The sequence below is a fragment of the Coptis chinensis genome, chromosome 7 (genome assembly GCF_015680905.1).
Source record: "Coptis chinensis isolate HL-2020 chromosome 7, ASM1568090v1, whole genome shotgun sequence".
NCBI classification, from domain to species: domain Eukaryota; kingdom Viridiplantae; phylum Streptophyta; class Magnoliopsida; order Ranunculales; family Ranunculaceae; genus Coptis; species Coptis chinensis.
Genome location: NC_141462.1, coordinates 37333601 through 37357746, shown reverse-complemented (window position 1 = coordinate 37357746; position 24146 = coordinate 37333601). Strand labels below are relative to the sequence as shown.

General features: G+C 36.2%; 3 protein-coding genes and 1 pseudogene across 4 annotated transcripts; 3 read left to right on the top strand and 1 right to left on the bottom strand.

Moving 5' to 3' along the window:
• Positions 1-1735: 1735 nt before the first annotated feature.
• Positions 1736-4122, top strand: MEF22 (mitochondrial editing factor 22). The gene has a single exon (XM_086572671.1). It carries the CDS (start codon positions 1736-1738, stop codon positions 3926-3928), a length of 2193 nt encoding a protein of 730 aa, XP_086428797.1. The 3' UTR covers positions 3929-4122.
• Positions 4123-8037: 3915 nt separating this feature from the next.
• LOC147487395 (serine/threonine protein phosphatase 2A 57 kDa regulatory subunit B' beta isoform-like) lies at positions 8038-14504 on the top strand. The gene is made up of 2 exons (XM_086571096.1): positions 8038-9643; positions 13626-14504. Exons 1-2 carry the CDS (start codon positions 8447-8449, stop codon positions 13953-13955), a joined length of 1527 nt encoding a protein of 508 aa, XP_086427222.1. The 5' UTR covers positions 8038-8446; the 3' UTR covers positions 13956-14504.
• A 1838-nt stretch (positions 14505-16342) lies between these two features.
• On the top strand, positions 16343-19459 carry LOC147487394 (sister chromatid cohesion 1 protein 4-like). Its single transcript, XM_086572758.1, has 4 exons — positions 16343-16626; positions 16994-17846; positions 18325-18454; positions 18648-19459. Exons 2-4 carry the CDS (start codon positions 17722-17724, stop codon positions 18813-18815), a joined length of 423 nt encoding a protein of 140 aa, XP_086428884.1. The 5' UTR covers positions 16343-16626; positions 16994-17721; the 3' UTR covers positions 18816-19459.
• Positions 19460-19710: 251 nt separating this feature from the next.
• On the bottom strand, positions 19711-23596 carry LOC147487393 (uncharacterized; annotated as a pseudogene). Its single transcript, XR_015202790.1, has 5 exons — positions 23540-23596; positions 21939-22256; positions 21645-21836; positions 21492-21566; positions 19711-21385 (listed from the first exon to the last, which is right to left on the bottom strand). The product of XR_015202790.1 is annotated as an uncharacterized LOC147487393 (transcript).
• Between the last annotated feature and the right edge of the window lie 550 nt (positions 23597-24146).

The window sequence follows — 24146 nt, the reverse complement described above, 5'->3', positions numbered from 1 at the left end:
TCGTGGTATAACAAATGTTTATCGTAATCACACATTAACACCTCACGCACATCTCATATTTACACCAGTTAAATGTAAATACTCTGGTATTACGCAGGACTCAATTCCCAAGGAACATATCGATCAAGCGTGTATTTTTGGGGAGGATGATCTCGATGCTAGGTTAAACCTTGACATTGGCAAATTAAAGTTAAGAAAAGGTTTGTTTACTACAACACAAAACGTGATTACTTGCTATAGAATCTAAAATTTTCAGATTACCATATTGTATTTATGGTCTAAATGATAATAAATACAATTAAGCTTATATTGGTTTTAGGTCTACCATTAAAGGTTTAATTAGGCCCCTTCTGTTTGAACCTTCAGGGTGTTCAAGGTTGGTAACGAACAACTAAAAGGGCAACTTCTAGAATCAAAATCAAAATATACCTACAGTAGAAAAAGAAAACAAAGTGCTGCATAGAAAATACATCAAATTGGAGTTGTACATGTTGCGCAGTTATGTCCAATATTACCACAACGACTACAACGTAAAGGTCGTACATGACGGCGTTGAGTTGATGGTGGCGATGTCAGGTTTTCTTCTATCGCAGACTCATCAAAACTCTGCTCAAGATTCTTATCAGCAACCCCCATTTCACCACCATGTATTTCTTCCAGCGCCTTCTGTCGAGCAATCCAAGCTTTCTGATATGACACTGTTGCTCCATGTTCATGCAGCATATCCTTTACTATGTCTACCGGAGAATAGGATTCGTTCTCAGCTAAACGATCTTTAATTCTATCTTTTATCCAATTACTAGTCTCTAAAGGACGTTTAATTTTCTCCCTCTTCTTCCTACTCATGCATGTATGGTTTAGCTCAACATCTTTAACTTTGAGCTTCATACCATTCCTTTTAGTCTTAAGGTACACATGCCATGAACAATTCTTCTTATAACAATCAGCTTTAAGTGCATAATTTTCATCCACATCATACTTCAATGCAAAATTATGATCATTATTACCCGCAAAATCTTCAATATACTGGCGAAAATGATTTACATTTTCAAAAGTCTTGCCAATAGCTAATTCAGACAAATCATTATCACTAGATGAAGTAACGTAATCAGCTCTAATATCCTCCTCGTGTTGCATAACCGGACTATGATCATTACCTCTAGCTCGTTTCGATGAACTAGACCCACCATGACTATGACTATAATTCGATTGTTGCATAACAAAATTTGTACCTTCCTCAATAGACGTAACAAAAACTTCCAAATTCTCAAAATTCTCATTCTTTTCAAACAACATTTGTAAAGACTTATCATTAAAAATATCAATAACATATTTCGAATTAAGCATAAGAACTGACCTTAAATCGAAATTTTCCGAAATGCCCCATTGACTAGCAATTTGTTTACGCAATTCGACTAATGTAATATTTGGTGACACAAATAATAACCGTGACGCACCACCTATATACTCAAATTCTTCTAATCTACCTCCATATCGAACCACAATTATTTTGGACTCCATAAATAACGAGAGCACAAAAATAATTGAATTTGTTTATTTAGTAATAATGTAGTGAAAATGAATAGTACTCTAATAACTAACTTTGTATATATATAGTCCAACACTAACTCAAAACGGCTACATTTGACCAACGGTAAAATGAAAAGCCCAAATACCGAAATATGCACTTTTGAGACACTTCAAAAAAAAGTTTACACACTCAGCATTTCTCGAGATGCGTATTTGTCTTTTTGCAACGGGTAAAATTCCCGGGAAATTTAAAAACTCATTAACTATTTTATTTGAATTTCCCGCTTTATTCAATTTTGTTAAACCTCTTTCTTCATTATCTGTTTTAAGTCTAGATTACTATGAGGATACGAAAAAAAGCTTGAAAATGGATCATGATTTGTATTTTTCGTTTCTTTTTGATAGATTAAGTGATAAAAGAGAACTGACCCAAGTTCATTCTCAGCTTATTGTGTCAGGATTGAAAGAAAGTAAATTTTTAGCCACTAAATTTATTCATGTTAGTGTAAATATGGGTGAAATTGATTATGCTAGGAGAGTGTTTGATGAAATATCTGAACCAAATGTGTTTCTTTGGAATGCGATTATTAGAGGGTATTCTAGGCATAATTTGTTTAATGAGGGTCTTGAAATGTATATGAGAATGCAAGTGGAAGGGGTTAGTCCAGATAGGTTTACTCTTCCTTATGTGTTGAAAGCTTGTAGTGGGGTGTATGGAAATGCGATGGGGCGAGCGGTTCATGGGCAGATATTTAGACATGCGTTTGAAGTTGATGTGTTTGTGCAGAATGGGCTAGTTGCTTTATATGCTAAATGTGGGGAAATTGAAAAGGCAAGAGCTGTTTTTGATCGGTTGTATGGTAGAACAATAGTTTCTTGGACTTCGATCATTTCGGGTTATGCACAGAATGGGCAACCAGTAGAAGCTTTGAGAATTTTTAGTGAGATGAGAAAATTGGACATGAAACCTGACTGGATTGCTCTTGTGAGTGTTATCAAGGCGTATAGTGATGTTGAGGATTTGGAACAAGGAAAATCAGTCCATAGTTATGTGATAAAAGTGGGGCTTGAATTAGAATGTGATTTGCTCATTGCACTTACAGCTATGTATGCAAAAAGTGGGGGTATCTTGTTTGCAAAACTGTTGTTTGATCAGATTGAGATGCCAAATGTGATTCTATGGAATGCCATGATATCCGGTTATGCAAAAAATGGTAATGCCGATGAAGCTATAGAACTCTTCCGGAGAATGATCTTGAAAAATGGTAGACCTGATTCAATTACAGTACGATCTGCCATCATAGCATGTGCCCAGATAGGGTCGCTGGATTTAGCTAGATGGATGTATAACTATATTAATAGGAGTGAGTATCGAAATGATATATTGGTCAATACAGCACTCATTGACATGTATGCTAAATGTGGAAGTGTGGACTGTGCACGAAGCGTATTTGAGCGCACGTCAAATAAAGATGTAGTATTGTGGAGTGCCATGATTGTTGGATATGGGTTACATGGTCGAGGTCATGAAGCCATTGATCTTTTTCATAAAATGAAGCAGGCAGGAATGGAACCAAATGATGTAACCTTTGTTGGGCTTCTCTTGGCGTGCAATCATTCGGGGCTTGTAGAAGAAGGATGGGAATACTTTCATTGCATGAGGAGAGATCATGGGATTGAACCTAGGCACCAGCATTATGCTTGTGTAGTTGATCTTCTTGGTCGTGCTGGATATCTGGACAAGGCCTTTAATTTTATCATGAAAATGCCCATGGAACCAGGTATAACAGTGTGGGGTGCACTCTTGAGTGCATGCAAAAACTATCGTAATGTTCCATTGGGAGAATATGCAGCAGAACATGTTTTCTCTCTAGATCCATATAATGCAGGGCATTATGTGCAACTATCAAATCTTTATGCTTCAGTTCGAAGATGGGATGGTGTATCAAAGGTTCGGGTATTAATGAGAGAAAAGGGGCTGAGCAAAGATCTTGGGTACAGTTTGATTGAGATCAGCGGTAAACTCCAGGCCTTCCGTGTGGGAGACAAGTCACACCCTAGATCTAAGGAGATCTTTGAAGAGATGGAGAGTTTGGAGAGAAGGTTGAAGGAGGCGGGGTTTATTCCAAACACGGATTCCGTCTTGCATGACTTGAACAGTGAAGATAAGGAGGTCACCCTTTGCAATCACAGTGAGAGGTTAGCTATTGCTTTTGGGCTTATTAGCACACCCCCTGGGACCGCTCTTAGAATAACAAAGAACCTTCGTGCATGTGTGAACTGTCACTCAGCAACAAAGCTAATAACTAAGCTTGTTGAGAGAGAGATTGTTGTCAGGGATGCAAATCGTTTTCACCATTTCAAGGATGGATTTTGTTCTTGTGGAGACTACTGGTAAACAGCAGTTTCAATCATTTGCATTATATTGTAAGGTTGAAAAACTTTGTACTACTAGATTAAACAGAGATAAACAGAAAGAAAGTTTCTTTCAATGGATACAGAGCGGGAAGCAGAAGCTTCAAAATGCCTTGTATTCAAGGAACAGTTTTTTGTTATACTCTCTTTTAATTAATTTGTAAATTACTCTCCTTTTTCGATGTGTGAATTTTAGTAACTTGGATACCTCAAATCACTAGATGAAACAATAATGTACGTTCCAACAGGAAACAGAACTCCGAACAAACAAACACGCCTATGATCCTATCAAGTGGACAAGTGGTGATTCCAGCCTTATCATAAGTAGTAATCTGTCAACACTGCATGTCGGATAACTGAGGGACAGTAGTTCTGTATATATCTTGCAGATGCACCGGCAGTGAATTTAACTTCATGGGAGACATGCATGGGATATTCTCTTGCTCCTGGTACTACTGCAGACTTTTCTCCATCCCTGCAAAAAATCTCAGTGGCACATTGACTCTGTTAAATGCTTCTACAGCAGCGGTAGAGTCTGCTTTCAAACCATAGATGTTGCCACCTATTTTCAGCTGGAATGGTCATAGACTTCACCAATGCCGCTGAAAACTCCTCAAGTTCCACGTATAAATTCCTGAAAAAAATTCCCATCCTTGCATTTCCAGGATCCCCAAAGAAAGAGCCATCGTAATTCGTCTTAATCTCACGCATGTGTGGAGGATATCAACTATTCATGGGATGACCATGTATACCGAAGTGCAGCAAGCCGTATCAGGAAGATTAACCAGGTGCTTCCCGCCATTAATCAGTGGCATTCTCTGCATAATCTCCGTGGTATAAAAATTAGCAGGGAACACCATACTGAATGATAATCTATGCTTATTATCTCCCTGGACCAAATATGATTTTAAATATGGTAAATCCATTCTTGCTCTGAAGATACACAGATGTGAAGGCATCATCTGTGACGCTATTGTTCTTTTCAGATGGCCGTCCCTTGATGACACAGATTTAGAATATTGTAAATTCAGGACAGTGTGCCAATGTCCAAGAATCTGGTATAGGCTGCAGTAGGAATGTAGGATGATTAGAGGTTGTTTCAAGGGGAAAAAATAGCTTGGTGCTCTGCAATCATTCGATCATCAGTAAAACAAGGTTCAGTCTAAGAAATTCAAATCTAGTATAGCTAATAAACATCTACGACTCAATGGACCATCTAAATCGTATTTATGTGACCTGATGTCGAACAATAAAGTAAAGGTGTTTTAGCTGAGCTGTGAGGAAAATTATGTAACCAAATTATGTCAGACACTCGGGCCTGTGAAAAACACATCATCAGAACACTGCCATAGTAACAAATTTGAGATGACATGCCACTGTAGTTCGACAGTGTTAATTCTCAAAGTGAGCATAACAACTTGCTCATAAAGAATTGCGTTCTATTGGATGTAAAAAAGAGATAAAAAATTCGGTCCAAATAAGATACACTCTACGCTGTATAATTCGTTCAGGATTATCTTTCTTTGAGATTTAAGTTTGTGTTGCGGTCAAGGAGCTAGTCACAATGCCCTTAAAATGTACCAGGTCAAAATGATGAGAAAATTCCTTTGGCATAGCAGATGGGGCGCCCTGACAGATATATTACCATGTCAGAGTGTCTTCCATAGTTCCATGTTGTGTGCTAATCAATTGGACCCAGGCACTCAGAGTTAGCCAGCCTTTAGGAAGAGAAGATACTCTAAGATAGGTCCGTAAGTTTCTGAAATGGAATTCCCACCAGAAAGGGGACATGATTAACTACAATTGCACTACACACTTCTTGCTCTCTCTTTTTTCCCTCGTCTTCTTATTCTTATCCTAACTTGAGAAAGACTTGTGAAGTCTATTAGTCTTATCTTTCAAGTTTCACCAGAGATGTCAAAATCAACTCGACCGATATCTATTGCATCTGGACCTATTAATTAAGCAACCACCTCATGATAACAGAGATTACTTGAGGACCAATTCTAGCTTACAGGAATGAAACTAGTAAAAAAAAACAGGCCGAGGACCACTTTTGAGAAGTCACGCAATGTACCACAATGAACTTCTTAAGACGGGCTGTGCCTAATTAATGGTTATCTTCTTAAGACTGATTCCAGCCGCACTTATTTAAGCATGAAATTAATATTACGGCAAGGCATTTCAAGAAGGAATCATGCATGCCTCTAAACCATATAAATTTTCACTAAAATGTCTAATATTTTGGACGAAGTTCTTACTTATCCTGCAGGTACAAGCATCCAGCTTGCACGATCGCGTATTAGCTCAATTCTCATCTAATCTTCAAACCGAAATGCTAATCCTTCTTTAAGTCGTAAAGAATTACAAACAGACAGGTAGACAGGTGGTCCTACCAGCACAAGTAATCAAGTATTTTGGTCCATCATATAAAGTCTAAAATACCAAGCCCTCCAATTCTCCAAACCGAAAAAAAATAATTATAAAAAAAGCTCTCTCACCATTTCTCCTTTTCTCTCTTTTCTCCATAAACACGTATTCCCTAATTAACTACGCAACTTATTTTGCAGCATCATTCATCAAGTTTACCTGTGTGGAGACTGATTAGCTATATTTTTTTTGAGAGCAAATGAATTTGTGTGCCAGAGATACACATTACAAAAGCAGCACCATAAAGGCGACAGTTTATATCAAAGTCAAATCTGTCCTTGCTCTATAAATAATTCTACTCCTAGATTAAAAGCCAAGGAAAAAGGAAAAGATGCATTTAAGTCCATTTTCCTCATCTGAAATTTCATCTTTGCCATTGATATGTGTTTATGGATGAAATGATTATTTTGAGACTTTGATAAACTATACATACCGATTCATGAAATAATTGCATTGGTATTCTCAAATATCAATAAAATGTTTTTTTCCAAGAAAATATATAAGGGTATGAAGTTTTCTTTTGGAATTGGAATTGAAAATATAATTCCAAAACTTCCAATTTCAAATGCTTAAAATTTTTAAATATATAGATATCTCAAGTTTTACTCCGTATGCAAATTTTCAATTCTTTAATTGTGGGGTTTCACTTCAGGGCAGAAATTTTTGTCAAAAAGATGACTCTTAATTTTCATAAATATATTCTAAATTCCACCTTAAATTTTTAGTTGCTAAACACACCTTACGTGATTGCTACAATTTTGGTAATACTTAATTTGCTTCCGGCCAAAGAAGTAGATGCCACGTGTACAACCAATAAAACAAAAGCTGGTACTATTTTGTATGAATATTCTCCCCATTTTGCCCTCTCCTCTCACAACCCACCAATCCACCACCACCTCTTTTATTCTTCTTCATCTCTTTTTATCTATGTTAAGTATGTTTCCAAATCAATTAAATTATCGATTCAAACAAAACGACCTACGACTTCATTTGCCTACTCCATCAGATTATAGATTGTGAAAAACTTATCGGAATTGCAACAATAGTGATGTTTAGTCAATGAGTTGTTCTATACTTCTATTTAATAAAATAATTGAAAAGAGAGAGGGGTATGAAAAAATGGGTGGTGTTGGATTGGTGGGTTGAGATGGAGGTAGAAGAAGAGGGTATTTTTATAGTAGTGGGTTGGATTTGATAATTAGAGAGAGAAAGAAAAATGGTGGTGGAAAGAGAGGGCAAAAGAGGAAAAATTGTAATTAAGAACAGTAACCCATTTTTGTTTTACTTTTTGTACTGAGCATACAAATATTGCATAAAAAATAAGCAAAAATGAGCCCTGCGTCAGCTGCGTGATTATAAAAGAATCTATAACTTCTCATCTCCAATCACATCCAACTCTAGTCATTTAATGTGACACCAATATTATCCAAAAAAAATAATAATAATTATTTGTCTAATTATTTTGCATGTATTAGTGTCTGAAAGTAGATAAACAAAATTAACCTACAGAAAATCTACTTGTCACAGCTAACCTCATCTTTTCACAAAAACGATACTATATCCTCCTCATCCATATTCCTCGAGATTCACAAATCTAAATTTATAGAATCAATAAACGGTCAGAAACTAATTAATCAGTTATCCTAAATTAAACAAAAATTAATTAATCATTTATTATTTCTTATCTAATAAAAATCTGTTCTTCCCCATTTCATTCTCTCTCTGTTTTTTTTTTGCCATCCTCATTTCTCAAAAATCCCATGAATCAATCGTCGTCGAAAACCAACTTTATTTGATCCATTCATTCCAGTCAACAATATAAAATTCCCAGCAGATGATTTCTTCTTCTCTAAAATCAATCCGGACATTTCGGCAATCTGTTTCTTTAAAAAAGGAGCTACCTTTTTTGCCATTGGTATTATTTTTCCAATTCTACACTGTTTTAGACATTCGAGATCACTTTTTACAACAATTAAAGGTCTAATAATAAATGTGTACCTTTTAATTTCTTGTTTTATGTACTAGTTTGTTAGAATTTTAAGGTTTGGGCTATAATTTGAAGAAGGGGGTAATGTTTAACAAGATAATAAAACGTGGGCATAGAAAAATATCAAAAGCAGATGCAAATGAAGCAGCTGTTTTTGGATTTGGGCCACCTGGTTATAGGAATTCATCTGGGTCAGTTTCGACATCAAATGTTACTGTAAATCACGCTTCACGAACCACACCCATTGCACCTACTGGTCACAATTCACCTACTGGTCACAATTCATCCAACCAAGCTTTGATTGCTACTAGTCCCCCTGGTATTGTTGAGACATTGCCTTTATTTAGAGATGTGGCTGTATCTGATCGACATAATTTGTTTATTCGTAAGTTACAAATATGTTGCATTTTATTTGATTTTTCGGAGACGTTGAGATTAGTAAGAGAGAAAGAGACTAAAAGACAGACATTACTTGAACTTGTTGATTTGGTGCAGTCTAGTTCTGGGAAATTAAGCGAAATATGTCAAGAGGAATTGATAAGGATGGTATCGATTAATATATTCCGGTGTCTGCCACCGGCTTCACATGAAAATACGGGGTCTGAAGTTACTGACCCGGAAGAAGATGACCCGTATCTTGATCCATCGTGGCCACATTTGCAGCTTGTATATGAACTACTTCTTAGATATATTGTGTCGTCGGATACTCACACTAAAATTATAAAACGGTATATTGACCATTCGTTTGTGTTGAAACTACTTGATCTTTTTGATTCTGAGGATCCGCGTGAGAGGGAGTATTTGAAGACGATACTGCATAGAATCTATGGGAAGTTCATGGTACACCGTCCGTTTATAAGAAAAGCGATAAATAATATATTTTATCGGTTCATATTTGAGACTGAGAGGCATAGTGGAATCAGTGAACTGTTGGAGATTTTGGGGAGCATTATAAATGGATTTGCCCTTCCAATGAAAGAGGAACATAAACTGTTTCTTGTGCGGGCTCTTATTCCACTTCACAAGCCTAAATCTATTGGTTTGTATCATCAGCAGCTGACATATTGCATTACCCAGTTTGTCGAGAAGGATTATAAGTTGGCAGACATTGTAATAAGGGGATTATTGAAGTACTGGCCAGTCACTAACTGTCAGAAAGAGGTTCTTTTTCTTGGTGAACTAGAAGAAGTGCTGGAGGCAACACAGTCTGCAGAATTTCAACGTTGTATGGTTCCTCTCTTCAGACAGATTGGGCGATGCCTCAATAGTTCTCATTTTCAGGTTCGAGCCATCTCTAACATAGATACTGCATTTACTGTGAACTTGTATATGTTTGTGTGATCTTTGAAGCATCGTACCTAGTTCGCATTTGGAAATTCATAGTTGAGGGTTCAAACTCAAGAGTACTGTAAACTCGAGAAATTCAGCATATCATAACCCGGGTTCATCAAAAGATGTATGTGTAAATAATAACCAAGTGCATGACCATTTGTGTTTATGTCTTCATCATCATAATTCATGATGTGTAAATAAGGATGTCCAGCAGCTTATCGTTAAATGCAAGTCACTTGTGTGGGATTGGGTGTCAGTTTACCGATTTGTTGGGGAAGATCTTGTATTTAGGTGGGATTCTGTGATTGAGGCTTAGCCTATGTATGCTTGTACTATTTGTAGTGTGAACCTCTCACACTGCGTCACTATTATTAATATAATATAAAATGTTGTTTTACTGATAAAAAAAAATCATCATCATAGTTCATGACAAAGAAAATTTCGAAGCATGATTTAGCTGTTAAATTTTTCTTTGGTTTAGTGTGCCCTGTTTCATTACGTGATTCCATTTTCTTTAGAACGAGCAATTAATTCTATTACTGTAACTGAAATCTTAGATTTCTCCTTTTCTGTGATTCTCCATGGTTTTAATCTAGGAATTCCTACAAAAAAGGCATAACATTGAATGACACTTTGTTGCTATTGTTTACTGAAGCAATATATTCTCCTCTAGCAATCCTTTAATAGATCAAATGGAAATCTATAGACCTATTTTTCGTGTTAGCTCATTGATGGAAATATTTTCTTGAGTCTTGACCCTCAATCGACGTGGGCTTCCTATGTTGTTGTAGAGCAAGTGTTGTCCGACTCTATTGGTTCTTAATGATGCTAATGTGATGTTTGCATGAGAATGTTGCCAGAACTATGAGAAGAATATTATACACATTTGCATTTGATATTTTGACAAAAGGCGACAACTTGCAAAGTTACCAGGGCACATGGTAATAGGACTACATAAAATATTGTCTCTTATGTATTCTTCCACATGATGCTTCCATGTGTTTCTGTGTATTTTACGATCACTACGAGATCCCTTTTGGTCTTTCCTGGGGTTTGGATAGAAGTAGGACTATATCGTTATGTTGAGCATTTCAAAGGCTAGTAAGATTTAATGTAGTAGTGGCATCAACTTGTCACACTCCAATTTGGGGAAGATACAGTTTTACGGTAATGACCTGGGCCTATTAAGAGGCCTCAAGGTTTGTATGTTTCGATCTTGTTTGTGATAATGACAAGATGTATTTGTAAATAACCAAGTGTGTGACTTTTTCCTATCTGTTTTCATCATCATAATTCATGATGAAGGAAATTCAAAGCGTGATTTAGCTGTTAATTGTTTTTCTCTTGTTCCGTGTTCCCCTGTTTTGTTACATAATTCTATCTTCTTTAGAAAGCGGAGTTAATTCTATTACTGTACCTGAAGTGTTGGCTTTTACCTTATCTGTGAGTCTTGATAGCTTTAATCTAGGAATTCCTAGGAAAGAGGCATAATATTGAATGAAACTTTGTTGCTACTGATTACTGAGGCAATATATTCTCCTTAGTGCTCATACAATTTTTTTTAGTATTGTTAGCTATGTCAATAACTTATTCCGTTGATGGGTTTTTTTTCAAGTCTTGACCTTAACATCTTCCATTGACATGGGCTTCCAATCTTGTGGGAGAGCAAGTGTTGTCGACTCTGTTGGATCTGAACAATGCAATCTCATGTTTGCACTTAGCAGAGCTATGAGAAGAATGTTATACGCATTTGCATTTGATATTTTGACAAAAGCCCTTAACAACGTGCAGAGTTACAAGGGCACCTGGTAATTGGACAATTTAAAATAGTGTCTTTTATTTATACTATGTTTACATGATGCTTCCGTGTGTTTTTTGGTATTGTGGAGATCTTAGACTATGCAATCCCTTGTGATCTTTCCGGGCCTCCTGGGTTTGGGTAGAATGAGAACTGTACCCTCATGCTGAGCATGTTAGAGAATAATGAGATTCAATGTGGGGAGGGGCATCAACATGTCACACTCCATTTTGGGGAAGATAGAAGACTTTTTGTGGTAATGACCTGGGCCTATTAAGAGGCCTCAAGGTTTGTATGTTTCGAGATCTTGTCTGTTTTGAAATTTATCAGGCTACGGGTAAATGTTGAATGCTTCTGTGGGAAACAACTACGTGCTTTTGTCATTATATTGTGGTGATCTACTGTGAATGGGGGGCTTGAAGTGGAAACTCCTTATTTCGCTCTCTAATTGGGAAAGATCATGTGGATCTAAATTGAGAGCTTGGATGGGAAATTTGCGTGACAAAAAGAAGGTTGGTTTTTTCGTCTCTGAAGAGGGCAAGATTGACTTCATTGCTAGCTAGTTTCCTGCAATATATCATGTCTTTGTTTCTTCATCCAATTACTTAGTCTAAAGGAATAGGCAGTGAGAATTTTGGGGTTGTACTAATATAACTTTTTTTTGGAGAACTGGGATGGTGTGTTTGTGGATGACAAATGGAGAACTTGGAAGGTGTCCAGTGGACTACCGGTCGAGACTTGAGAGGTTGGGCCTAAGGTCTTTGGTTCGATTCGCACCTTCATAGGGGAAATGGGAATTCAAGGGATTAGGGAATAAAGTTCTAATAATAATAATAATAATAATAATAATAATAATAATAATGATGATATTAGAATAATAATAATAAAGACGACCCACACTAATTCAAATCAATAAAATGTAAAAAGAATAAGAAGCTCCCAAATAATTGGTCTGGAGATGTGAAAATGAGTTAGTAGCATGTGGAAGCAGTTTTGGTTTCTAGATTTAGATCTGCATCTTTTTCGAGTGAGGAAGTATCTTGGTATATGTAGGTCCCACACTTGAACTCCATATAGGTATGAAGTTTTGAAAAAGACTAGTATCAGGTTTATGTAAGTCAGTAATTTGCAGGACACTGTTTCTGTGTTTTAAAACAAATACAAGTCCATGTCATAATTGCATAGTTTAAGATTTGTGACTGTTGGTGTTGCAGGTTCTGCTCTTCATTCTGTACTTATGTGATTTTAAATTAGGGAAATTATTGGAGGTGTGTTATTTTTTAATCTTGTGATATCAGTCACCGTTAAAGTAGTTACTATTGAGTAGGCTATCAGATTTTGTCTTGGAAGTTCTCATATATAAAAATCTAAGGGAATCTCAACTCCCCTTGTGACGTATTGGTGCGGGCGTCTATGTAAAAATATTTGTATTACTGTTCTCATAGTGACATCTTGTAAGTGAATATGTGTTGGTTTTTGTTTCACTTTTTAGGGTAAATCAATGGAATTAAAGGATTGTTATTGTACCCATGCTCATGTAGTCTGATCAAGGATTCTCATTAGTGTCTTCATTTGTTAATGTGTTTTATGGGTATTCATGTGTAAAACTTAATTTCTTAAGAAAATTGATGACATGGTTTTATATTTAAACGCTTATATTCGATGTAGAGGAAAATTGCTGAAAAAACTTAACAACCCATTGTAAGTTATACTATAATTATGATCCATTATACTTGTAGATGGAGCCATGTCCTTACCTCTCAAATTGTATATTTGTATGTATGCATCTGTGTTGGTATGTACGTTGAATCAAGAGTTTCTGTTTATACTTCGTTAATCTGTAAAATGACTCATATTTTATTTGGAATATAATGAGCGGTCGAGTGGAGCAGTTGAAGTCAGCAGCAATCCTTTGGTGTAAAATTATTCCATGAGTCTGAGTGTATCAGCCAATGTATTTAAGTTGTTTGAACTGTATGTATGTACAAGTGCTCAAGGTTAGGAGAAAACTGTCTCTTTACTGCTCGTTTGGAAGTTAAGATACTTCTGATGTTTTCTTGCTTTTATGGTTTTGCCTTGAAATATGTATCGGTAAATGTTCTCTTCATCAGTTAAGGAGAGTCTCTGGTGCAGGTTGCAGAACGTGCCCTGTTCTTTTGGAACAACGACCACATTATTGGCTTAATTGCCCAGAACCGCAATGTGATATTACCAATTATCTTTGAAGCACTTGAGAAGAACGTACAAAGCCACTGGAACCAGGCAGTTAATGGTTTGACTGTCAATGTACGGAAGATGTTCTTGGAGATGGACACTGAGCTCTTTGAAGAATGCCAGAGGCAATACCAGGAAAAAGTGGCCCAGGCCAAAGACTTAGAAGAGCAGCGAGAGTTGACATGGAAGAGATTGGAAGCTTTGGTGGCAGGAAAGGATGAAGCAGAGGATATGGTGGTAGCCAACTAAATATTTTGGAGTACGATGTGCCTGTGGAAAGATGGATAACAGGGATATCATGCCCCACCCTGCTTTGCATTTGGTTTGCTTTTTCTTCATTTTTTGCTTGATCTCTCATTTGTCCCAGGGAACTGAGGAGATCCGGGGGGGGGGGGGGTGGGGTGTCAGTGTAATTTAGAAATGTATCAAAGATACGTGCTGCAGATTACCAATGCCTGTGAAAAAGGTCACTTATTTTTTTGTTCTCCAAGAAATCTATTAGGAAAGGAAGCATTACATTTCTTCTCTAATGAAGCCCGATGCAGAACTGTTCCTTCCAATGAAGAATGTTTTAGCAATCTCTGTTGGACACAAAGGCTCCGGCTCCCTTTGGAATCAAACCAACATTTGGAAATCTTTATAGTATACGTTATTATTATTTTTTGGTAAATTACTGTATTCATTATTAGAGAGACGCCATCAAATTTGATCGAAAACCTTGCCAGTTTGACAACATCACATTTGTAGAAAGCAGTTTACTTAAAAGAATCTTATAATGAATTCGCCTTTTGATTTTCATATCGCTTTTTTCTTATTTATCACAGAACCACAAAATCAAAATTGTTGTTAATTTGTGTTTTCCCGCTCGCTTTCTCCATCCTCAAAATCCAAAATACCTCATTCTTCTCAGTCCTTCAACTCAAATCAAGCCAATATCAAATAACTATTCATCCCTCTACTCCTTGTTTAATTTGTTTGTTGTTCAAATTATTGTTCAGATATATGAACTATTGTTTGAATCTAGAGCACTTGTATTGAGACTAGAGACTTGTTTGGCTGTTTTATTTTTTTCATTTGCTACAACATTGCTGATTTGAAGCTCAACTATTATATAATGTGTTATTACATGCTCTACATGTTGCTTTGGTTCTTTGTAGTGTTGACCTAACTCTTTTTCAAAAACTAGATTTCTTCAGGTATTCCTTGCTTGTAAATTGTAGGTTTCCACTTGTTTGTACAATTGCACATGTTTTTTACATTTGCTTAGGATTTTCTTTGTATTCTTCAAAGTCGATTTTCTTCACCAATTTTCAATTCTTTGTAATGTTAGATATCCATTCACGACCTTAAATTCCATACTATTTAGGTCTCATTTCATTGGTTATGGTGGTGTGTTTGTAAGATTACAATCATCATTTTGTAAAATCTGTTTGGCAGTGAGAAGTTGGAATTGTCAAATTTCTTGCATATATGAATAATAATATGATAAAAGTAATTGGAGCAACTTATATTGGGTTAAAATGAAAATTAACTTGTGAAGGAGTTGTCATTTGTGTCTTCTTTCCTGGTATTTATTTATGAGGCCAGATCTTCTCCACCCGGGTGTAAATCCCGCCCCTACACCTCACAAAGAAAGCATGACATGTGGACACATATTTAACAGCCCCAAAATTAGGAACTTAATGGAGAAAAAAAAGGGAAAAAGTAGTAAGTTTTCCTTCTGGCAAAAACAAGATAGAAAGGAAAACAAAACGAAACAAAAAAGAAAGGAAGCCCAAGAATAATGTTCGTGATTTTAATCTATTAGTTTTGTCTCCAGCGACCAATCCCACTATCTTTCTTTTAATGGTGTCGAAGAAGAAGGAATCTTAGAGTTCATATAGAGTTTTATCTTCGTTCATGCTTTATTTTCTCTCATCGAAACTGGATTGGGATTTCCCTTTTAATTACAATCATGAAGTCTTTTTAGACTTGATAGCAAAAGATCGTATGTAGTAGACTAATTATCTTTAATGAGACAACTTATAGTTTTTTTGGACTACAATTAAGTGAATTAGCTATATGATTTTTGTGCTTAACTTCAATGGGAGGCAGGGCATATTGCAGTCACCAGCTATTAAATGAGCTTTTTACAATGCCTTGTTCAATATTGAAATATATTATTTCAATCATAGTTCGTGATTCCGAACCAAACTTTGGAATTCCGTTTGAAATTTCGGTTTTTCAAAAAATTGGAATTCCGAATATAGAGTCGAAATATCCAAAATCATCCGAAATTATCTAAAATTCCTTAATAAATTTTGGTTTTTGGATTTGTCGGAATTTCGAAAATTCCAAGATTCCAAACTATGATTTCAGTAGAAACTAGAAAACAAACGGAGTCACTAAAATTTAAGTATGTATCCACATGTCATGTTCATGTTTTCTTTATAAGGTGTAGTGGGGTGGGATTTAGAAGATCCGGACTCTTTATTTATTACCAAATCTACAGTGCGCACAACTTTATATGCAACTCAATGTGCAGTGATTTGGACCGTAGATTGTCCATCTGCGGAAGGAAAGATGAATGGATATATAAAGGCTAAAACCGGAATAAAACCGGCATAAATATTTTTATTATATTCTGACTTTCTCTATACAGCTCGACTCCTTCTCAAATAAACAGCTTCCCAAATTTTCAATAACAAAACCAACATCTCTTCTCAATTAAGTCAAGAGATTACTGCCTTGCAAAGTTATATTAATACGACTTTTGGTAGGGTTCTTTGGATTCATCAAATGGGGAAGTTCCATTCTGGCATTTCTGGACGATTGACCGTGGTGCAATAGCTGCTGCCAAAGACACTATGTGAAATAGCCTCGTATGCACATTCTCAACGTTGGCCACTAATATGAAGACACTTCAATGGTATTAATATTGGTAAGTTATTTTGGACACTTTATAAATCTTAGCTTAGACTTTGTTATGTGTATAATGATTAATGGTGTTCATGGCCATTCATTATGTATTTTATTTCTTAGTAGTTAGTACTAAAGGTTTTATGTAATTGAATCATATGTCAGTGGCCTGTAATGGCCTTGTGATGGCCTGGTAATGACCTGCAGTGGCTTGGCAGCAGCCTGTTAGTTTCCTGTAGCAACTTGGGTGTACACACGATTAAGAACCAGATAATGACTATGATTTTTCTCATGTCCAATGTGAAGTGTCTCTCTGTTATGGGTACTCTGCGTCCTCAGTCTTCCGAATGTAAATCAATCGGGTTTTTATACGTCGACATCTGTTGCAGGTTTGGAAAAGATGGTGACGTTTTCAATATTGTTCACATGCTATTCAGGTGTATTGGTTCATTGTTGTGGTTATTTTGTAGAACTCTATTTTTGTTGGGGTATTATTACCTGACTTCCATAAGTACTCACTGCATAGTAAGTACTTACTGCATAATAATGTCGTGCCACTTTTTCTGTTTTACCATTTATATTGTTATGAATCATGATGTAATCATTTCTATTCTCATCCCATAGGTATTACCGTATTAGTGAAACTATTGCTCATGCTTAAGGAAATTTTGATATTATTTCTGCGTTGCATGTGTAATTGCACGTGTAAATACAAGTGGTTCTTCTTAATGATGTTGATGGGTCGGGTTCCCGTTTAGGGAGGTGCATGGTTCAAATCTGGAGTAGATTGGTGGATGTATTGCCAATATATGTGAGGTTGTTGGAAACCTATACAAAGTCTAATGCATTATAAATTGACTAATATCTCCATTATTATCCCGAAAAGCCAATTCTTCTCTAGCCATATATACTTATATATTGTGTGACACATAAAATGTGATATGTCACCCATTTGATATGCTGATTTCAGTGTTTTGGTCAGGGAGAGGTTAAAGTATACATCCAATATATGAAGTTTATTATCAGATTTCATCCAGTGGATGCTTTTAAGTACTTTTGTTAGTTACTACACAGTTCTTTACTCTCAGATACTTTCTTGTTCGAAAATTGTTTTCTTATGTCATTTGATATGCCAGGGTTTCTGAATTTTGATGATGAGGATACAATAGAAGAAGATAACGGTATTCCTAATGCTGAAGAAGTTGGCATCCTTGATAACAGTGGGTGGTCTTCTCACACCAGGTATTCTGCTCTCGAGTTTAATTTACATTGTGGAAGTTGGTGAAGTTATGCGTAGCTTAAACCCATATTTTTCTGTTACTTTAACATTTTAAGGAAAGTAAACGCTTTGTTAGTGAACGAGATTTTCTTACTGGACAGAAAATACATGTGTCTGTGTTTGACACGATGAAATACCAAAGATTGAGGTAATATCACATGCAATATGTGAGTGTGTTGTGTCAGACAAGGATACGTGGACACGGATCCGACACCGATTATTTTTAAAATATGGTGTCCATGTAACATAGGTTGGAAGCTGGAATTCATTAAATTGGGTTGTTCCTGATCTATTATGATTTATATTGACAGGAAGGACATGCCTTCTTGCTTTAATGCTTCCCCTGGATGCAAACATCCACATCTTTCCATATTATAATTTTTATCAGACTCTTCTCTACTTATGTTATCACACTTTATGAATTCTTTTTTACCCTTGCAGAGGTGTTGCAAAGTATCTCCAGACTCTTTTCGATACTGAATCTGGGCATGGAGGGAAAGTTCTTTCTATGGATAACCTTTTGTCTGGTAAAACTCGGAAGGAAGCATCAAGGATGTTCTTTGAGACTCTTGTATGCATTTTGATCTTTCTTAGTTTCTAAGATACAATTGTACATAAATTTACTAGTTCTTTATGTTTTGATTCATGTTGATTAGATTTGTGGTTACATGGATTTTACTTTAACTACCTCTTAGATGATATTATCATCCAATTAGACCTGTTTGTTGGAGTGCTTTGAGTTTGCTTATTGAAGTAATTTGCAGGTACTGAGGCAGGATCACTTCTATCTCAAATCATCAAATCCAAAAGGAAATTTTTTGATGCATTGCCCAAAGTCAGTAAGAACGCAATGTTGCCAATGGTTCCGTGTTCAAAAAAATCTGCACAAATTAGAGATGCCCCCGAAATACATTTGGATGTCCAACCATTAAAAAGAGTAAAGTTGGAACATTTTTGTGGATGTAGTACGGGTGTGGTTGAAAATTTCACATCTGACCAAACAGGACTAAGTGGTGGCCTGGTGACAGCTGCTGGTACTAACGGAAGTAAGTCGCAGATAAGACCAAAAGTGCTTTAGGTTGCAGAGAAGAAAAACTCATTGGAGGCTACTGGATGAGCAACTCTAAGTCACCCTTTATGCAGTGCCTTCTTTGCTTGTGAATGGTAGTGACAAGGCTAAATACATCATAAGGATTGGAAGTTATGACATTTGAAATCAAGATTTAGCAATTCATCTCTTACAGTGGGATATTGTTGTTGTTGCAGCAGTTCTTGAATCTTCGAAATACCTCCTTGGGTTTATCTAAGATAGGCTACATTTGTCAGTAGCTTGTTCCAAATAGTTTTAGGAACCTACTTCATGTTCTGTATTCTTTGAGTTGTTTCAGGAACATCCATATGCTCTTATTTGTCTTAGTCTTGAATAGTTAATGTAAGATGGTAAGTGACTGCAACCTATATTATGAAGTGCTACCTGTTATCTTATCTCCTCGGACCAAGGACTGTAACGTACAATTATGAAAATCATGATGGGTGCTCTTTTTGTGAATATTTAGTATAATTTTTGGAACTATAACCCAGTCCCAACATTTTCTATATGCGATTGAATTTGCAATACTAGCCTTAGTTTTAGCATTCTATTTGGAAGACCACTGGACAAGTCGTTGGTAAATGAAACCAGCATGGTATCTTGAACGAATCTAGCAACAACAGCTAAAGAAACATATTGGTGGAAAATTTACAAACTTTTGGATAACCGGTAGTCTGGTTATATCAGTTAGCAGTAACCATACAATAGAGAAACAGGAAAACAATGTAAGAGATTCATAGTCTTAAAATTTTGAAGTTCATGCTGAAGCAATAGAAGCTACATAAAAGCAAGACATTACTAATCTAACATCAGGAAACTTTGATTGCCATGGATAGCAACTGGGTGCAAAGTGCAGAATCAAAAAGCAGAAACAATTACAATGATACATCAATTGTACAAGAAGTATTCCTACTATATAGCTTGCTTTGCAGCTTTCCTCTGCTTACCTACTCAAAATTGGGACCAAAGCTTCTTATCAAGCAGCTTACTCTCTCCACTAATCTTCATCGAAGTTACTGCACATATTAGAAGAATGAAAATCCTTTTTAACATAATAGGACCATCCGTCTAATGAGATGTAAGTGATCTGTAACTATCCCTCTAACACACTCGATGTCCTCTTTTGCTGCACGTGAAAGTCTTTTGAGCTTGGAAGCAGCGATGACATGAGAGTTTGAACCATCTAACTCACTCCAGGTAACTAGAAACCAATAGGCCCAGCACCTATATCAAAGTCATTTGATTTTTAACAACTGATAGAAAATAAGTGTTCTTCATGAGTGTGTGTGTGTGTTCTAACCTGGACCCCATTTCTTCAGCCAATGCTCTTCTGCCATGCCCTAAATTACAGTTGATCAAAATGATATTAGTATGGTCAAAAACTTCTTTCAATGCTTTTACTGCATCTGCAAAGGCAAGCTCAGCTCTTTCTATGTCTTTCCTCTGGAGCCATATTCGACCGAATTCATTACACACCCATCATTTTTTTTTTAAAACAGACTGAAGTTCCGCTGAACCAGTTTGAAGTCCAGCCAAAGCTTTCCTGACCGCATTATAACAACTTAAGGCAGCTGAAAGATTGTAGTCTGTGTCTCCAGCAATCGGACCCTTAAGAAATTTAAAAATCCCACCAATTCTACCATTAGATACTTCTTTAGTACCATCATCAGACTTAGTTGACATTGTAGACTCATACATTTCTGACGTGCCATCATGTCTTCTATGATTAGTATCCAAAGTGGTTCTCTCAACAGTGTACATTTTGTCCACAATAGAAGACTGGGTGTTAGCATCTCTTTTGTTTAAATATGCACTATCAGAACCATTCACATCTCGGACTCCTAAGTTTGGATGCTCATCCTCTGTTCCCAGAGCTAAGAGCGACAACTTCTTCACATTTGATTTCTTTCTACCACAAGCTAATGCATGTACAGCTCCACAATTACTGCTACTGCTATTGCTAGCACACTCCCACTACTTGCACGATCACTCTGGCAACTGCAATTTATCAAAGAACAAATACTGCAGTTCTGCTTAAACTGGCCCAACTTTTTCTTGAGTCTCTTACCCTCTTTCTCAACTTCAGTTGATATTCTCAACTCGCTGCTGGAGACTTTTCTTTCTGGTTGGACAGACGTTTCTGTACTCCTCGTAATCTGGTGCTCAATGTATACATCCCCAACAAGTGTCCATGCCTTGGCCTAGAATAGATGAGTAGAAGACAACCGATCAACACTATCTTCTGAGGAAGTCAAACTCAGCTATTCCCTTTGAGGAATCTGGAGATTCATCTTTCGCATCTGTAACTCTAACTTCAGATTCTAGAGGAATATACTCAAATGCTAAGTCCATCTCTTCATAACATCTTAAAATTAATCTCGCAAATTGTTCATGAGCTAATGCTCGGACCACCTATAGCAACAAAGAATAAATGTAAATGTAATTCTTTCTATGAGTATCAAGACTTGTACCAAATCAAACAACCAACACAAGAAGGGATTTTAACGTGAAGTTATACCAGATGTTCCTGTTCATCCAAGAAATCAAAACATATTTTGAAATGCCTTGCGCACTTGGCCTTACTATTAGGTACCTACAGAAGAGCCAGTAACCATTAGCCAAACACATTAGAAGAACTAAACTTAACCGATTCAAGTACTTAATTTCATACCAATGAAAGTGACAGCCTGTGAGCCAGACGGAACAGAAGGGTCCCCAATGAAAATAAGGAATCTCTTCTTCCTCAATGCATCAGAGATGGAAGTGGGCTAGAACTTCCATTATGATCTTCTGATGAATGGCTCTTGGGGATGACAGGTAGATCAAAAAGTTGAATTACATTCTCCCCTGCATTTTTATAGAGCTGAAAATGAACCAGAATCAATAATTATGTCAGTCAGCATCTATAAGAGATTAGTCAAACTTCCATATCTAAGTAGAAGATAAGTTTCATGCAAACAAGTACCCAATAAGCACCGGGATCGTGCTGGCAGTTGTCCTGAAGGAACCTCAATACTGAATGACCATTTTGTTGGACGACTTGAGGATGAAATGCAGGGGTGCCATTTTCTGAAATTCCTTTCAGCAGGAATATATCGTCAGTTTTCAGGAGCTCATAGCCTTGAACAACGCCATTTTCATTTTGACTTGCAATCAAGAAGGTGCACGAATATATGAAAATTAATATAGCAAAATTTAGAAAACAATCAAACTGGGCTAGTGTTTGTGAATGCTTAAGAAAGGCTATATGTCGTCTGTTACCAATCTGTGACAGGAAAACTAGCTAAGATTAAAAATACAATACATAAACTCACCTAGGAAACACTCATTAGCTAATATAAGTGAAAACACCCATTAGTGAGTAAGAATAATAAATAAATCAAACAATTAGGAAGAGAACCGATTCGTAATATTGAATGAAAGTAAAACTAATACTGTAGTATAAGTTTCCAATAAAACTGGAAGTAATAATGCATGCACAATACCACATAGCAAAAGAAGATGCAACAAGAGAAAACATGACAAGAACTCAAGAAGCATAAGATGCTAGAAGTGACCTCCAAGTAAACGACACATACCTTGGAAGTTAGAATTGGGTCGGGTCAATATGATCATAATAAGCCTTTCACAAGATTAGCATTTCTATTACTTCTCAAGAAGAAGGTACCGATATCATTAGAAAATACACAAGAATTACTACTTGGTAGGCATAATGAAACTAAGCACAAAACAAATGAACAAAAAGAAAAATAACATGAAAAGCTAAAAACTTCTAAGCAACGGGAAATGGATACGTGTATACCTCGGAAATGTGAAGTCCAATGATATCCTTTAATGAACCAATGCTAACAAAATTGTCACCTCTTAGGGTAATGATCGTTGAAAACGAAACAAATGAAGAAATGACTAGAGACGTGGGGGTTTGAACCTTGAACGTGGGGGTTGGGAGTTCCGAAATACCTCCAAAATAGCCTAAGCAGTTTCTTTTTAGCCAGCGTTTGTTTACCTTGTCGACGTTTTAAATATACGGATTCGTGGGCTTTTCTCTTTCTCTTTTGGGCTTTTTGGTGGACTTAAATTTGAGTAGTGCTACACAAACCTACTTTTTATATCTACTATTGAACTCACTATTTGGATAACGTTGGTGTGCATTGCATACACACAAACATAATACCAAATATCAAGATATGGGAATATATCGACTTTTGAAATCTCGATATATTTCGTCGATATATCCCCTTGTGTGGGGATATTTTACATTGGAGCATTTGTTGATATCGTGGATATATCGATAGAAATAAAAAAATCGTCGATAATTGGTGATATTTGGGCGATATTTAATGATGTTATCGTCGATATATAAGCCCAACAGAACAATGACGAATAAAAGATTGTTGTGTGTTCTTCATACCCATTTTCACTTGTTCTTCTTGCTACTCATATTCAACTTAAACCAAACCATGATCCTTTAGCTTTCAATTTTTTATTTGTTTCCTTTTCTGTTTTGCTTTCCTTTTCATTCTCTTTGTTTGCTCTTGTTTTACAATTCAAATTCCCCAATATAACCAGATAACTCGAACAAATTGGAATTGGGTTTTCTGTCCTCACCTTCACCTTTACCATATCATTCACACTTTCTTGCAATATCAGTTGGGAACTTCATAAGTGAGGAAGATGACAGATTTTATAGTTTTAGGTCTATTTTTTTTTTCTTAAGATTGAGACTTGAATATGGAGTCTATACTCTTGAGGCCTTTGTGGTAAGAAGAAGAAATAAGTCCTGCTACATCAAGTTGAAGTAGAAGGTTGTGGTTTTGTCACATCGAAGGCTTAGCTTGCTGGAACTTTTTTCTTGCAAGAGATGACCAATTTCTTGTTTCTGGGGATATTTCGTAAAATATCAAAATATCGTGATTATATCGCGATATATCGTTAAATATCGGCGATAATTACAAAAGAATGACAAGTTAATATCCAAAGCATATCCTGGATAGTTTTATATCGTTTGGTGAAAACTCGATATATATCACGATATTTTGTACTATGCACACAAACACATATCTCTATGTAAATCAATGATTATGACTTTTGACACATCAGTAGGTTCAAATAGTTTTAAAAAAAAACAAAAAAAACAAACAAAAAAAACAAACAAAACCTACAGACATATTAA

Coding starts and splice junctions, on each gene's coding strand:
- MEF22 (XM_086572671.1), top strand. CDS start 1,736: ATGCGTATTTGTCTTTTTGCAACGGGTAAAATTCCCGGGAAATTTAAA.
- LOC147487395 (XM_086571096.1), top strand. CDS start 8,447: ATGTTTAACAAGATAATAAAACGTGGGCATAGAAAAATATCAAAAGCA. Junction 9,644..13,625: donor TCAATAGTTCTCATTTTCAG/GTTCGAGCCATC, acceptor TCTCTGGTGCAG/GTTGCAGAACGTGCCCTGTT.
- LOC147487394 (XM_086572758.1), top strand. CDS start 17,722: ATGTCATTTGATATGCCAGGGTTTCTGAATTTTGATGATGAGGATACA. Junction 17,847..18,324: donor GGGTGGTCTTCTCACACCAG/GTATTCTGCTCT, acceptor TTACCCTTGCAG/AGGTGTTGCAAAGTATCTCC. Junction 18,455..18,647: donor GGATGTTCTTTGAGACTCTT/GTATGCATTTTG, acceptor AGTAATTTGCAG/GTACTGAGGCAGGATCACTT.